The sequence below is a fragment of the Empidonax traillii genome, unplaced genomic scaffold, assembly GCF_003031625.1.
Source record: "Empidonax traillii isolate 1590-97213 ecotype Southwest subspecies unplaced genomic scaffold, ASM303162v1 scaffold510:size820377, whole genome shotgun sequence".
NCBI classification, from domain to species: domain Eukaryota; kingdom Metazoa; phylum Chordata; class Aves; order Passeriformes; family Tyrannidae; genus Empidonax; species Empidonax traillii.
In genome coordinates, this window is record NW_020955703.1 from 672,714 (window position 1) to 687,289 (window position 14,576).

Here is a 14,576-nt window from a genome sequence, read left to right on the forward strand (position 1 = left end):
AGGTCCCAGTGACCCAGCTTCGAGCTCTCTTCACCGGGCCTCCCTTCACACCCCTTCCTGCCAGGGCAGAAAGACTCCACACCCGGCTCTATCAGCTCATCCTGTGAAAACTGGATCCCACTGACCCCTCCACCCATCACCCCCCGAACAAGCAGCAACCCTCAGATCCTACTTCTCTCTTTTTTTTTTTTTTTCCCCGAAACATTTAAATCATGACATAAGCTTTGGCTCCGAGGGTTTTCAGTGAAAGCCAGGGTATTTTCTTTCCCCTTCTCATAACAGAAACCATATTGCTGTATAATCAAATTTATCTCATTCCTGACGAGGGAAGTGAGTATGTGTGTGTATGTGTGAGGTGACCAGGACCAAAGAGGGCACATGTGCTGGGAGCAATTGCTCTGAAGGTACTCCAAGGAAATATCCCTGGCAGTACGAGGTGGCATGAGATTGAAGTGGCCAAGCAGAGATCAAATGGGCCATAGCTCAGCAGGGAACATCACCCAGGGCAATTCTCACCCAGCCACATGGATGCCATCTCTGCAACCCAGCAGCTTCTTCTCAGCTTTCTCTCTCATTTTATAATGGATCTCCTCACTGCACGGGAAACTCAGCAAAGGGTATAGCTCAGTTTTTTACAGGTGGGAAAACTCAGGAAGAAGCAGCTACTTTGAGGTTACTTTTTGAGGTGTCTGTTTTACTCTGGTGTGAATTCAGCTGTAGCCAATGGGAGCAGTGACTCTGCCAGTGGGGCTGGAGGATGATGCTTCCAAACTGAAGTTTTCTGAATTCACTGGCTCCTTGTGAAAACATGGGTCTTGCAAAGCACAAACATAACTTCATATATGCAATGTCTCTGTGAACCTGTGAAGTTGAGGTCTCAGGAAATAACAACTCCCATCAACTCGATGGGGTCTAGGCCAGACCCCACAATCAGAGACAGGATCAGCAGGGAAAAGCCCAGATGCACCAAGAATCCTCCAACTAAGAAAATACAAATTGTTTTTGCAGGGGGGAAACAATCCCAAAACCAAAGGAATAAGTTAAAGGCCATTTAACCCAAGGAATAAATTAAAGGCCATTTGAGAACTACTAGAAAGCAACCAAGTTCAACAACCACCAGGCCAGGGGCTCCCTTGCCTGTGCAGCTCCCCTGTGACAAACTCCCTGTAGAAACTCCCTGTTTCCCTGGGAAACAACCATGGCCCGTGGCCCTGAGTGGGAGAAGGGGTAGCAGAGCTGGAGAGGTCACTGAGTGCTGATAAACTCCAGTTTGGCATGGCCAGGAGGTTGGTGCTTACTGATGTAATGTTCTGCGCAACTCAGAGATTAAAAGAGATTTATTTTTTTTAAATAAACACACACACACACAAAATAACAAAGTGTTCTCTGAGAGACGAGGCTGGTGAAGGACTCTGCGTCCTTCTGTTGTTACAAGAAAAGGATGGACTGGGATGTGCTGCAGGTGTCCTTTGGAAAACTGAAACCAAAAGAAGTTTAACTAGTTTTATGGACTTGCAGCTATATGTGAGAGAAATGCACCTTTCTGGACTGAAATGGGACAGATCTGTAGGTCATGGCATCCTAGCTTTGCTCTAGAGTGTGACTGAAAGGATGGACAGTTAGGATTAGCTTGTGACTTATCCTTCCATTTATCACTGCCAAATATCTCCAGCATTTGGAACATGGGGTCCCATCCAGAGCAGAGCAAATGGCAAAGTTGGGAAGAGCCCTCAGATTTGACTAGCCATGAAAAAAGCATGGATGTCTTCTCTACGGGCTTTAGATGTGTATCCTCCTAATGTTGGGAACCTCAGCAGGACTCCAGCCTGCCTCCATGCAGGGGACTTCATTAATACCACTGCAGAGAGAGAGGTTACCTCCTGCTGAGCCCCTGACCTCCCTGTACAGACCATCTTTCATGGGACCACTCCCCCTCCATGGTAGGGATCCACACACAGCCCAGAGGAGCCCAGACCACTCCTCGATGGACTCACTTCAGCAAAAACAACCACACAGCCAAGCCAGCCTGGTTCTGACACAGCCCTGAACTGTTGGGGAAGGACGAGCCTGCGTTTGGAACACAGGCCTGGGATTTAGCAAACACTTGTTCAACTCCTGACTTGCCGTGTCTGAGCTTCCGCAAGCCAGGAATGCCTGAGGAGAAACTACAGCCATACACTGCTCGGCTTTGGGAAGCTGGAGAGCATGAGGAATAGGAGAGGTGGATTCAATGAAGCAGCACAGCTCCTGTGCACACAGGGGACTCGGCCAAGGGCTGGAACAGATGTGTTTTAACCCATGCCACTGAGCTATTTGGAATCTGCCTCCAATTGCTCCGGCGCTCATTCACGTGTCTTCCTGACGAGAGACCAACAATAACAATTAGTATCATATAAGGAGCAGCAGACTGCTGCCAGCATTAACACACTCTTGAGCACCAAGGGTTTCCATTCCACTTTTTATCCCAGCTGAGTGACAAGGCAGAGGCCACTCAGCATTAATCAGCCTTGCTCCGGGCCAGCTCCTCCAGCACATTCAGCTTGTGGAACTGCAGTCTCTGCCTCTTTGTGCTCTGATGGATTCTCCCTACTCCACACCTTTGCCTCTTTCTTTTAGCTCACAAAAAAAAAGATGTTTGGTGTTATCCTAGCATATGATGACAGAGGCTGAGTCTGGACACACTGGCAGTGACCAGCAGACCCTACAGAGGATGACTCTGGTTGGGCAGGACATGGTTGGTCTTGGCTGCAGACAGGAGCCCCTGTGTTGTCATTCTCAGGTCTGACTGAATCCCCTTCCATCCAACAGCAGTCCCAGATCTCCATCCCCTGGGAAAGGGTTTCCACTTTTCCAACACCCCTGAAACATGCTCTCCCAGAGCCTTTGGGCTGGTTCAGGATCACCCTGGGGAAGCCCCATCTGAGCCAGAAAAGGGAATGTAAAGTCGAGGCTCCTTCTCAGCACATGAACACACTCCAAGGAAAGGCTCTGGAAGGAATCCTGATGACTTCCATATTATTTCCAGTAAATTTTGCACTGATTCTTGGCACAAACACTGGAAATGAATAGGCTAGGTCAGGAATGTAAATAAAGTGAAACACTGGGATTTAATCTAATCTATAATTATAGTATCTGTGGCGCAGGGAAGAGGTTGGTGTGTTTGCACTGCAGCTCCATTGAGGAGCTGGAGGGGGTTTTTCGCCTCCCTTTCCAAAATTTCCCTCTTTGGCTGAGGGATACTTGGTATCTGAAATAAACATGCTGGGCTGGCAGAGCTGCTTTCAGCATCTGAGCAGGTACAGCTCAGGGATGAGGCATCCCCAGGCACTGCTCAAGCCTGGGTGAGGAGCTGGGATGGATGAGCTGAGCTGAAGGCTCGCAGAGGCTGTGGGATGCACAGGGGGAGCTCCTGTCTCCTCAGTGAAGAGATCAGATGGGTTTGGAGGGTGCTCAGTCCTCCAAGCTGAGTCTGACCTTTGAGAAAAGCCAGTGCCCTTTTTCCTGACTCTTGCTTAGTGCTTGGTCTATCACAAGAGCCTGTCACAGCATGGTGCTCCCAGGCTCCCAAAGCATCAGTCTGAGTGGCACTGGCTGGTCCTGGCCAGGTGAGCACAAAACAGACACACAGACATCTCTACCTCTGCCCTCCTCACCCCAATCCGCTTTCAGATCCACCTGGGAGGAAGCTTGACAGACTGCTCTGGTCCAACTGCCCTTGGGGGAGAGCAATCCCTTCTCCTGTGATGCATTTCACGGGAATATAAGACTTCTACTTTTTAGGAGCTTCAAGCAAACTCGACAGCCTTCAAGGACCATCCTCATTATTTCTGTGTGTGTGCACATGAGTTCATTCCCATGACTGCAGCATGGATCCCCATGGATGGACATCCATGTGGGACAGACCATCAGGGGTGTCCACACATGTACACCAGCCCATGGAGCACATGTGTCTCTGTTGACACAACCTACTTTTCCTTGGAAAACCCTCTGGGCAGGGACAGGGCATCTCAACCCCACTGTGCTACAAGCAAGGGGAAGAAAAGGGCTGACAGGCAACATATTTCAGTCAGACTGAAATTACAAAGAAATTAGTTCTCCTTTTGTTTGTTTATGTTTTGGAATTACAGAAGTCTCAAAAGCAGAGGAATCAATCAGACTCTGTTTATTTGTTTGCTTGTAGAGAATTTTTTGGGATTGTTTTCATACTCCAGCCCAGCTTTGATCTCAGGCTGGGAATACTCCAAACAAATGGTCCACAGCAGAGTGTAATTGTTGTAGGTACCACAGAAGAAAAGGGACGGGATGTCCGACACATTTACAGAGCAGAAGAGACTTCTATGATCTCACATGCTTGGTTTACATGATGCCCTCAGACTACTGCACAAGCAAATCACTTTTGTTTTTGAAGAGCTCTGATGCTGCAGGCTGTGTGCTCACCTCACAGCCTAGAGAACAGCACAAGGCCCTGCAAGTGGCTATAATCAGGATTATACCCAGCCCGGAGCCTTCCAAGATAGCTATTTTTCCACAGAAACAAATGAAACAAGCAGAAGAAATTCAATTTAAGAAATGACCCCGTGCCCGTGTTTGTGCTGTTGTTCCGTCTGTGCGGGCGCAGAGCAGCATTAGCCTCACATTTCACTGCTCTGGCTTTCTTCACGCTGTTTTGCAACCGTGTGGACATCTGAGCAGAGGAATATTTAAAGTGGGTGCCTGCCTATCTGAGAACGCTCAGTAAACACGTGCTGCTTGGGTCCCAGGTTGGAGTAAACGTGTGTGTGTTGGATGCGGAGCACCCACGGCACAGATGGAAACTTGTGGGGCAGGGGGTCATCTGTCCAGGCTGCTGTGCTGGGGCAGCATCAGGCACTGAGCAGGGTGGGCTGTAGAGTGCCTACATGCACTTATTTTGGATGTCCAAGCCCCAGAGGTGCCAACATGGACATGTGTCCATCCATGCGTGCACCAGCCCTGGGAACGGCGTGACAAGCCCTGCTGAGCATTAGCTGTGGGACAGAGCCAACAGTGTGTGTCACCCCAGGGCTTATCTCCACACAGGATGGGGTCCAAAGCTCCCTGGTGCCAGGGGGACTGCTGCCTGCTGGCTGGCTGCAGCCACAGTTCCCCACAAACGCTACTGTCCCTCAGCCAGGGGCACCCACAGAGCAGGAGCTGCCCACAGCCACCCCCAGGACACGAGGCATCACCCGCTCTGCTGACCCCCTCCATGGCAATGTGCCTCACCACTGGGAAGCAGAAGCCTGGCTTTGACCACAGGGATGACAAAACCCTGGACAAAGCCCTCTGCCTTCCACCCAAGGCTCTCCCAGCCCTTTGCAGACATCAGGAATTAGATCACAGAGCCCCTCGAGCGATGGGTGAGCGCAATTATCCCCGCCTGGCAGATGGGGAAGATGATTTGGCAGCCCGGGCTGCCCAAGAGCCAGACCTGCTGGCTCCCAGCTCAGTGTGTTCACCATGGCAGCAGCTTCCATCAAACCCAGGGGCTCTTCCCTCTCCCAGCACCCCTGGCAGCCGGGAGCCGAGCGGCTGAGAGCTCCCAACCGGCTGCTTTTATGGGCGTCGGGTTCTTAACGAGCTCTGCGGTCGCTCCAGCCTCTCCCTGGCACCTCTTCAGAGCAGCCCCGGTTCCCAGAGATATTAATAATTATATTTATGTGTTATAGATATTTAACAAGAAAACGTTTGAAACTGTTAAATGGCAAGAGGTATCACTTGGAGCCCGCTCCGGCAGACAGCCCTGCTCCAGGGATGCGCAATAAAGGCTTCGGAGGCTGTCAACATACTTAACTGGGGGTGGTGGAGGGGGAGGCAAAGGGAAAGTATTAATCAAGGTCTTAAAAAGTTCTCGCTGACAGACTATTTGCCAGCTCTCATTTTAAATGCTTTTGTGGTCCCATAAAAAGTTTCATTACTCACTACAAAATGTGTTTTAATTATTACAGTCACTCTGACATTAAGCCCTGGGTGTTTCTCTCTTGCTTACTCTGTCTCTCCTCTGTCTCCTTGCCTTTTTTTCTCTATTTTTCCTCTCTTACTGGTCTGACTCCTGATGTCCCTCTAGAGAAAGGGGATGCCCGGGCTAACGAGCCAGGTTGGAAAGCCCAGATCCTCTCCAAACAGCACTGAAGAAGAAGTTAAAATTCAGATCCTGACATTTTCCCTTTGCTTTGGAAACTAATTACTGCACAGGATTGAAAGAGCAAATCCAATCCCATGTGCTCAAAGAATATCTCAGAAGAGTCAAGTGTACAATAATATCAGCACAGGCATGACCAGCCATCCCTGCCAAAATAACTGGGTGGTGGGCAGAGGGATTTGGTCTCTGCTCTGCTATATGTGTCCTGATAACAGGAACAGAAACTTATAGAAGGACCTATCACAATTTTGACATCTATTTCAGCCCACCAGGCACTCAGCAACTTGCCCCAGTCTGACCTCATCAGCTCAGTTCATCCATGAGAGACAAACCTGCCCATGAAGCATAGACCTGGAAGCCCAGAATACTGAAACTGGGGGTTATTCTGGAGTCTCCCACTGACTCCCAGTGCCTCCAGCTCTGTACTGGCAGACACTGGTTTTCCATTTCACCAGCCGAGTGTAACACCCAAAGCAACAGGAAGAGTCTCAACATTTTCCCAGCGTATAGTGCACACAAATTGGACACTTTTGGTTACAGTGCTGACCAAAATGGTGAATAAAAGTTAAATAACAGCACTGGAGACCCCTCCTTGCCCCCAGCACCTCCCCACACGCCTCTCCTTACTTGTACAGACCATCTGGTTCCAGGCACTTGAAAATGACTGAATAGATGCTGGTTTCAGGGACGTCTCCGTGGCTCCGACCCGCTGCCACACAGGAGGTTGCGAGGCCAGAAAGTAAATCATCCGCAAAGCTCAAGGATTCTCCTGGAGGGCAAAGAGATGAGCAAGACCAGAACATCAGTTACAGGTGCAAAATTACTGCTGACCATTTAAAAATCACTGCAGGAACATCTCTGCACAGCACAGGCAGCCAACAGACTCCAGCTGGCTGTGGCTATGGAATGCCCCAAGTCTGTAAGGACAATGCCACCCATGGACAAAGCAAGTAAGAGACACACCTGGGCCACAAGTTGTAGCAGGGATCCACTGCAGGAGCTGGGGCCAGGGCCAACTCACTGCTTGGACAGCAATGGGTGCACTCACAGCATGCAGAGAGAACCTGTGCACTCACTGCAGACACTGCAGGCAGGATCACCATCCAAGGATGAGCTCCAGGGACCCAGGAGAGTTGGAAGCCTGGCTAAACAGGGCGCTCCTGCCCTTGCTGCATGTTCAGCTCTTAAACAGGGCTTGGCCTTTTCCAAAAATCACCTGCCTCAGCAAAATGTATTTCTGCTACGTTAGATTAGCAGGAAAAAAAGACATTTTTAGAGTTGGGATGGAATTTTTCTCGATGTGCTGGATTATTTTTTTTTTTAATTCAATGACAGTCAGTAGCTTTGCACTCCCTTTCATGTGCACTCTGCCAGCTCCTGGAGCTCTGACTGGAACTCCTTCAGCTGTGCTCAACAACACTTGGTTCTTTATTAAGCATTCGAAGAAACCTACTAATTAAAAATACTGAAAAAAAAAACCCTTTCTTTTTGGTCTTCTGGTTTAAAAAGCTCATTAAGCACTTAGATCATGACCCAGTTGAAACTGAAAACGCTCGATTTATTAAACTTTTTGGGCATGACTATCCACTGCTGTGCAACCTGTCTCCTGGCAGTGGGCAGGCTGTCTATCGGTTAGAGCTCACTGCCTTTAATTCCCATTTCACACCGGTGTAACTGAAAGCCCAAGGTACCATGGAGTGAAAAAAAAAGACGGAGCAGCTGCCCTGGTTGTGCCCCCATTCCCAGTGATGGGAATCAGAGAAAGGGCTGCTGCAGCTGATAGAGTTGTGCTGGTGTAAGCAAACCTGGGCCCAGATTGCTGTGCCTTGTGCGTGTGTAAATGTCAAGACAACCACAGTGGAGGGAAGAGGAGAATTCCCTTCTCAGCACTCTATTTTACTAAAAGCAAAAGTGACTGAGGACTTCTGAAACTCAGCAAGAGTCCAGGTTCTCGGTACAGACCATAAGGAACAACCCAGTGGTACAACCAGCTCAAAATGTTCCACTGTGAGGCTGGATTAGCCAGGTAGAATAAAAAATCCCCTTGTCCCCAGCCCCCCAAACCGCATTTGCGTCTTGTCTCAAAATACACAACTCAGTAACAAATGTCCCCCTTGGCTAGAGAAAAGAGCAGCAATAAATTCTTTTCCTCCCCGAAGGAATCCAAGCCTTAATTATTCATTTTAATGCTCCCAGCACGACTTGTTCTTTCCAAACTTTTTTCAGGCAGCTCTGTCACTGGTCTCTGCAGCTCAACCCAGCTCCCGGCCCCAGGTCCGCAGCAAATCCCGAGTCAACTCAACGGGCAGGTTGGGTTGGCAGCAGTAAAATCACTGCTTGGAAGTCATGAGTGCTGCCCGGCCTTGAGCAAGTCCCCTCAGCTCTAGGTTTATGGTTTAAGCAAACAAACAAAGCCTTATTGCTCATTTCCAACTTTCATTTCCATCCCTTTTCCTACGGTGCTGGGCTGGATTGGGGAACTCCCTGTCACCAGGAGTCATTGAGAACAGACACTGCCGTGACTTACAAACCTGATGAATCACAAACACATAGCAAAGAAGGAACAGTATGTGTTGTTGAAGTAGAGCAAGAAGTTTTAAGGCTTTTCAGACCTCAAGCAACCTCCCTTCTGACCAGGAAGAACCTTCACAGGGATCCCATCCTGCTATGGGATCTCATGCCTTCCTCCAGAGCATTTAGAGTTGGGAAGCAGCTGATGAGGGGTAGGAAAGAAAAGAGCTGGGCAGCTAGACTGTGATGAGAGCTGGGCAAGACCAAGGGGAGATTTGGACAGGGCAGTTCCTGGGTAGGAGCATCAGCCAGGACATCTGTGCCAGGGAGAACAAGAGATGGGATGGGCTGAGGGTGGAACCAGACTTGCAGGAGACTGGAAATGAGATGGGAAAGGTCATGTGCAACCACTGAATCAAAGTGTGTATTAAGGCCAGGTTGGACGGGGCTTGGAGCAACCTGGATTAGTGGAAGGTGTCCCTGCCCATGTCAGGGGAGTTAGAACGATACAATCTTTAAGGTCCCTTCCAACACAAACCATTCTATGATCAAAACTGCACAGCTAACTCTCTTTAAGGCAGGCACTAAGAGCTCTGAGTGCTCATCTTCCATGGTCTTTCTTATCCTGAGCCTCTGGGGAACTCTCCCCTCCCGCTGGCCCTGCTATAATAAATAAACAAAAGCAAGGAGGTTGTTATGAAAACAGCTAAACAGATGCAAAGGTGCTGAAACCTCAGCCCCAAGGCTGGGAGCTTTTCTGCACCTGTATAAGGAGCAGTGAGATTGTTGGTGGTGCCAGACTGCACAGACCACGGAGCAAAGACAGGGTAGGGACACCCCAGGGACAAACCAACTACCCAGAGCTGTCAATCTGCAGTCAGTGATCTGCCATCCTGAGCTGTCCCCACGGCAAAGCAGAGCACACAGTGACTGTGTTTGTTCATCTCACACGAGAGAAGTCAGAGTCTGTTCAGTCCACAGTGCACTGAGAGCAGCTGGAATGAAATTTCCCAAGCCTTCCCTGGGAGCAGAAAATGAGTTGTTCTCTAGATTTAGACTGGGACCTTGTCAGTGGAATGGAACTAAGGCAACAGCTGCTTTCGCTGGAGTGGTGAGAGGATGATCATAGAATGGTTGAGTTGGAAGGGACCTTAAAGCTCATCACATTCCACACCCCCTGCCATGGGCAAGGACACCTTCCACTATCCCAGATTGCTTCAAGCCCTGTCCAACCTGGCCTTGAACACTTGGCCCACATGACTGATCTCTAAACCAAGGAAAAGTCTTGGGATGTTGTAGCAGTAGAGAAACACTGAACAAATGGATGAGGCCATAGTGAGAGCTCAGTGCAGTGTTGCTCCACTGTGCTTAAGACCAAGGCACAGGGAAAGCAGGAGACAAATCTTCACAGGGAAAGAACAGAAAGCTCAAATTTACCACACAAGCAGGACAAAAAGGCCAAACAGAGACACACATCTGTGAATACATCAAAAGGGCAGGCACTCAGATGGGAAAGAAATAGTTAGGCTAATGGGCAGTAATGGCAAGAGGAAGCAAATTTGATATGAATACATGGTCTACTCCTGAGAAGGGCAAATAACCCAACTATCTTTTAAGAAGGAGCTTGATCACTTTATAAAAGGGATTATATGGATAAGTAGCTTGTGATGGAAAGCAAAGGGGCTTCTCTTTCCCGTCTGGACTTGTGTTCTCACACACCCCGCCAGCAAATATAAAGAAGGATTTCAGCCTCCCAGAGCAGCCCTGAAGCACAAACCTTCTAGATTGCCATAGTATCTCTGCTCACATTATTAAATTTCAGAAAGAATCCAAAGGTTCTCTGCAGAGTAAATGATAGCTAAATAGATCATCTCTGTGGAGTAGGAGATATTTTATTGACCAGACAGCCATCTGTGTCCTTCATTAATAGTAATAAATAATTGATGTCACACTAAATAAAGCAATAAGCTGTTACAGATATCAAGGACAAATGACTGGCTCCTCTGAGGATGCCTCACCTGTGTTCACTTCTCAGCAGTAAAAAACCCAGAGCAGAGCTCAACATCACGATGGAAAGTGCTGTGCACAGAGCAAAACATGCTACTTGCTGCACACTGATTACAGGTTATGGGGCAGTAATGGGATGCTGACACTCCTAACTGCAAGGAGGTAATATCCCTACAAGATTCTCTTCTCCCTCATTTCCATGCTCCTGCCTTCCCAGGACTGGTCTGCCCCAAACCATCCCATTCCCAAGGTAGCTTTTGAAAATCAATCTCTGCTCTACTAATGACTGCTGGGGAGATGCAGCTCCCTCCAGGTGGCATTTTCCTTCTCTCTCTAGTGCAACTCCTTGCTACCGCCTCTTCCTCATCCACAGACACAGCTGTGGAGTTTGGAAAAGTCTCCTCTTTTTGGTTTTCTAAATGTCTCATACACTGACTCTGGTGGAGTGGCTCTCCCTAAAACAGAGGGAAGTAACAGCACGCTTTGAGTTTGCAGAAAGGGTCAGCCCCACTTTGGGAAGCTTTGCAAACTTCTCCTTGGCCACACAAGCTCTGGCCAGGGGTCAACCCACTGGTGACACTCCAGGACAGCCACCTCGGAACTCAACTCCAGAGGAGGAGGAAGAGGAAGAGGAGGAGGAGGAAGAGGAGGAGGAGGACAGCCCTGGCTCAGCTGCCTGTCTGCAAGGCTGAGCTGGCAACCTGCTCTTGAGCGAGGCACACTTCTCGTGGCAGGAGGCTCAGACGGGCAGGAACAGGGACTGAGGAATGGAAATGGATGGGAGCAGGCTCAGACCGCTCACTCTCAGCATCCAACAGCCTCAGTCTGCCTCAGTCCTTCCACTGTGTCCCGTGCCAGCGCCCAGCAGTTGCGGACGGCAGCCTGGATGAATCACCTATCAACCATCCCACCGAAGACAACACGAGTTACGGCGCTGAGTTCAACCAGACTAAACAAGAGAGCGAGGCCAAGGAGCCTCCAGGAGGCTCGAGGAGCAAAAGGAAGCTCTGGGACCCTCACAGGCGTTCCCACACCTTCAGCCCACATCCCCGTGCCAAGAGCAGCACGGAGAAAACCCAGGCGCTGCAAACCAAAGTGGAAATTAAGACGAGAGGAGACCTCCCTGCTACCATTCACCTTCAAGATTCCTAGAAAGAGCACAAAGGGGAAAGTAGGAAGGCACCAATGTCTCTGCCTTGACAGCTTCTTTACTGGGCTGGATGAAGCTGCAACGTTACCAGGCACTTTCTTCTGATTGTGGTTTTCTCTCCCTGTCTTTCTCCCTTTTGCTTTTTTTTCAACCTGTTTTCAATTTACTCTTGTGGCATCTCTGACTGTGACCTCATTCTGGTACTTGAGGGAAAAAAAACAAAAAAAAAAAAAAAAAAGGAGAGAGTGTCCTTTAAAAAAAAAAAAAAGAAATTAAAGAAATCATATTTTATTTAGTTTGGTTGGTTTTGAAGCTTTAGCAGAAGAAAGATTAACCTTTTCTGCCTAACTTAATGAAAACAAGGAGAAAGGCTGTACGGATAAATAAATATCTGTGTGGGTATGGAGCAGGCACGATCGTGTTACAGCCCCGGTGGAGCTGTAATGGGGAACAGGCGCGTTCCTGCGCAGCGGCTCCCAATTCCCGATCCATTTTCAAGGAAAGAAAAACAGAGTAGAATGTCAGAGGCCCAAGTGGGCATAAATGAGGGAGCCCGGGGAAGGCAGATGGGGCCCAATGAGGACCTCCATCCCCAGCAGTGACCTCCAGGGCAATGCCAGCGAAGCAGATGGAAAAAGAGACCTTACTGCACTTTCTCTTGCCAGGTTTTGGTTCCTGAAGTGAGGAGACAAATGGCATTCTCAGGTCTCCAAGTCTGCCACCTTTTGGGGGTCCTCGCCCCACCCTCCTCTTCCTCTAGGGCTCTGCAACCAAGGAGGGGAGGTTCAGATGAGGGCTGGGAGCAGAAAGCTTGGACCTGATGTTTGGATGAGTATATGGAGAGCACAGGTTTGCAGGGTGGTTCCTCCACAATGAGATTGTACCTGGGTTTAATGTGCTTTGGATCTGGCACTTGGTGGGGGAAGGCAACGAAAGGTGGTTGGTTTGTCTTGGAGATGATGGGCTGATTTAAATTAGTGTAACATAACTTCAGGCGACGGAGCTGTTCCGATTTACATCAGCAGATGGTCTGTCTCGCTGCCTAGATCATTAAAAGCAAACCATCCCTACTGATCCTGGTGGAATGATGTCAAAACCTCCTTCCTTACATGGCTTGCCAGATTATAAAAGAAATAAAAAGACCTAGTTGTCACTAAAAAATCCTCTGCCCGCATTCTGGGAGCATCCATGCCTTCTAGTCTTGTGCTAGATGGAAGTCCAATCCCTGTACCCCAAAACCCTGCAACCTCAGAAATAATTTCCTTTCATGACTTTTCTCAAAGATGCATCCATCAGGAATCCCTCTGGCTGGGCACAGGTTGTCTAGGCTGAGGCAGAAAAGCCAGTGATTACGCTGTGCAATGTCGGGCACAGACTTTGCCTCATTTGCCAACTTGTACAAAGGTTCAAATCACAGCTCTCTGAACAACTTCACCTTGCCCAAGTTGTGAACTTTGGAGAAATTTGTTTCCTATGTCTGTATGCTACTAGACATGCTATTAATGATGAAGAGTTCTCCCCTGGACTTTGATTTCCTCTGGGTTCTAATCACCAGTTCCTCTGCTGATGGAAGAAGGCATTTGAGAATGCCTAAATTTAAGGATCAAGGCTTTAACTGAGCAAAGAGCAAATATTGCATTCCAGTGTCACACAAGTCACTAAAGTGGCTTTGCTGGTGCTTTCCGGGGCTAGAACTTGTATGGAGTGACCATGTGGAACAGAGGGATGGGCTGCCTTGCACTGTTCTTATCAAGAGCAGCCAGTCAAGCAAAAGGAAATGGTCTTAATGTGGATGAGCTGCAATGTTCCAAACACATGATGCACAAGGTTAATCGTGAGTGTATTCTTCTTTCAGGGTCATCAGCAGGACTCACTGTTCCTTCACCTGAGCTCTGCACAGACTGCCTACCACAGGTCTTTCACAGTCTGTATCTCAGGGCTCAGAAAAAAACGCTTCAACTCATGAAAAAATGCCTCCCCAAGGCAGCGTGATGATGGAGGAAAGTGAGAATTAAAGCATTTCATTCTGCAGTGTGAGCCCTCCAGTATTTCTCAAGGTTCACTGGGTTGCTAAGGGTCAACCACAGCCAGACACAAGCTGACTCTGCTACGCTCGGAGACATCCAGGCATGAGCCAGTTCCCATCTCAAAGCCACGTATTCACATTAGCATGGTGGAGAGTCCAAGAGAATTTATCTATTCCCTTGGAGTTTGTTTTGGGCTCTGCAGCATGTTAAAATAGTTTCTTGATTTCAAGGCAAAGTGGGAACCCATTTGTGCTGGGAGATGTGCAGGCACGAAGCAAAGACACGAGCCTCGTCCTCAGATACTTCTTGTCTGGCAGAAGATTTTGACCATCACCACAGAGCGAGTTCTCTCTCTCTCTCTCATCACCACAGATCTAGTTCCCACCCTTGTTCTTGCTTTCCTTTCATTTTTAGCTTCTTTTAAACCATGGATTTCTAAACAATGGACCAATGGTCCAGATCACTTGGTGGTCCCCAACGCCTGCAGTCAGCAGTCTGTGGCAGATCCAGGGACTGTTTGGATCCTTAAGTTCACCAGGAATCCCACCAGCCCTGCTGCAGCCCCAGAGCCACCCAGAGCATAAACTGATGTGTCTGATACTTCAGAGATGGCACCAAAACCTGCAACATAAGCTCCCTAAAAAAAGGACCAGTGTCAGGGTGATTCTGGACAGTCCAAACAGACTTTGGTGATACAACCACCCCACATGTGCATACACAA

The 14,576-nt window shown here is 48.8% G+C and overlaps 1 protein-coding gene across 3 annotated transcripts in view; it reads right to left on the bottom strand.

Moving 5' to 3' along the window:
* Nucleotides 1–14,576, bottom strand: part of LOC114064027 (astrotactin-2) — a 156,710-nt gene that overhangs the window by 20,723 nt on the left and 121,411 nt on the right. The window contains exons 11-12 of one of the 3 annotated variants that reach the window (XM_027896682.1): nucleotides 6,788–6,929; nucleotides 2,090–2,358 (exon numbers count right to left, since the gene is read on the bottom strand). In XM_027896682.1, coding sequence (XP_027752483.1) covers nucleotides 2,343–2,358; nucleotides 6,788–6,929 — 158 coding nt within the window. In that variant the 3' untranslated portion in view covers nucleotides 2,090–2,342. Of the gene's footprint in view, nucleotides 1–2,089; nucleotides 2,359–4,459; nucleotides 4,685–6,787; nucleotides 6,930–14,576 lie in introns of those variants that run through there. The other 2 variants (XM_027896681.1, XM_027896684.1) reach the window with 2 other exon arrangements.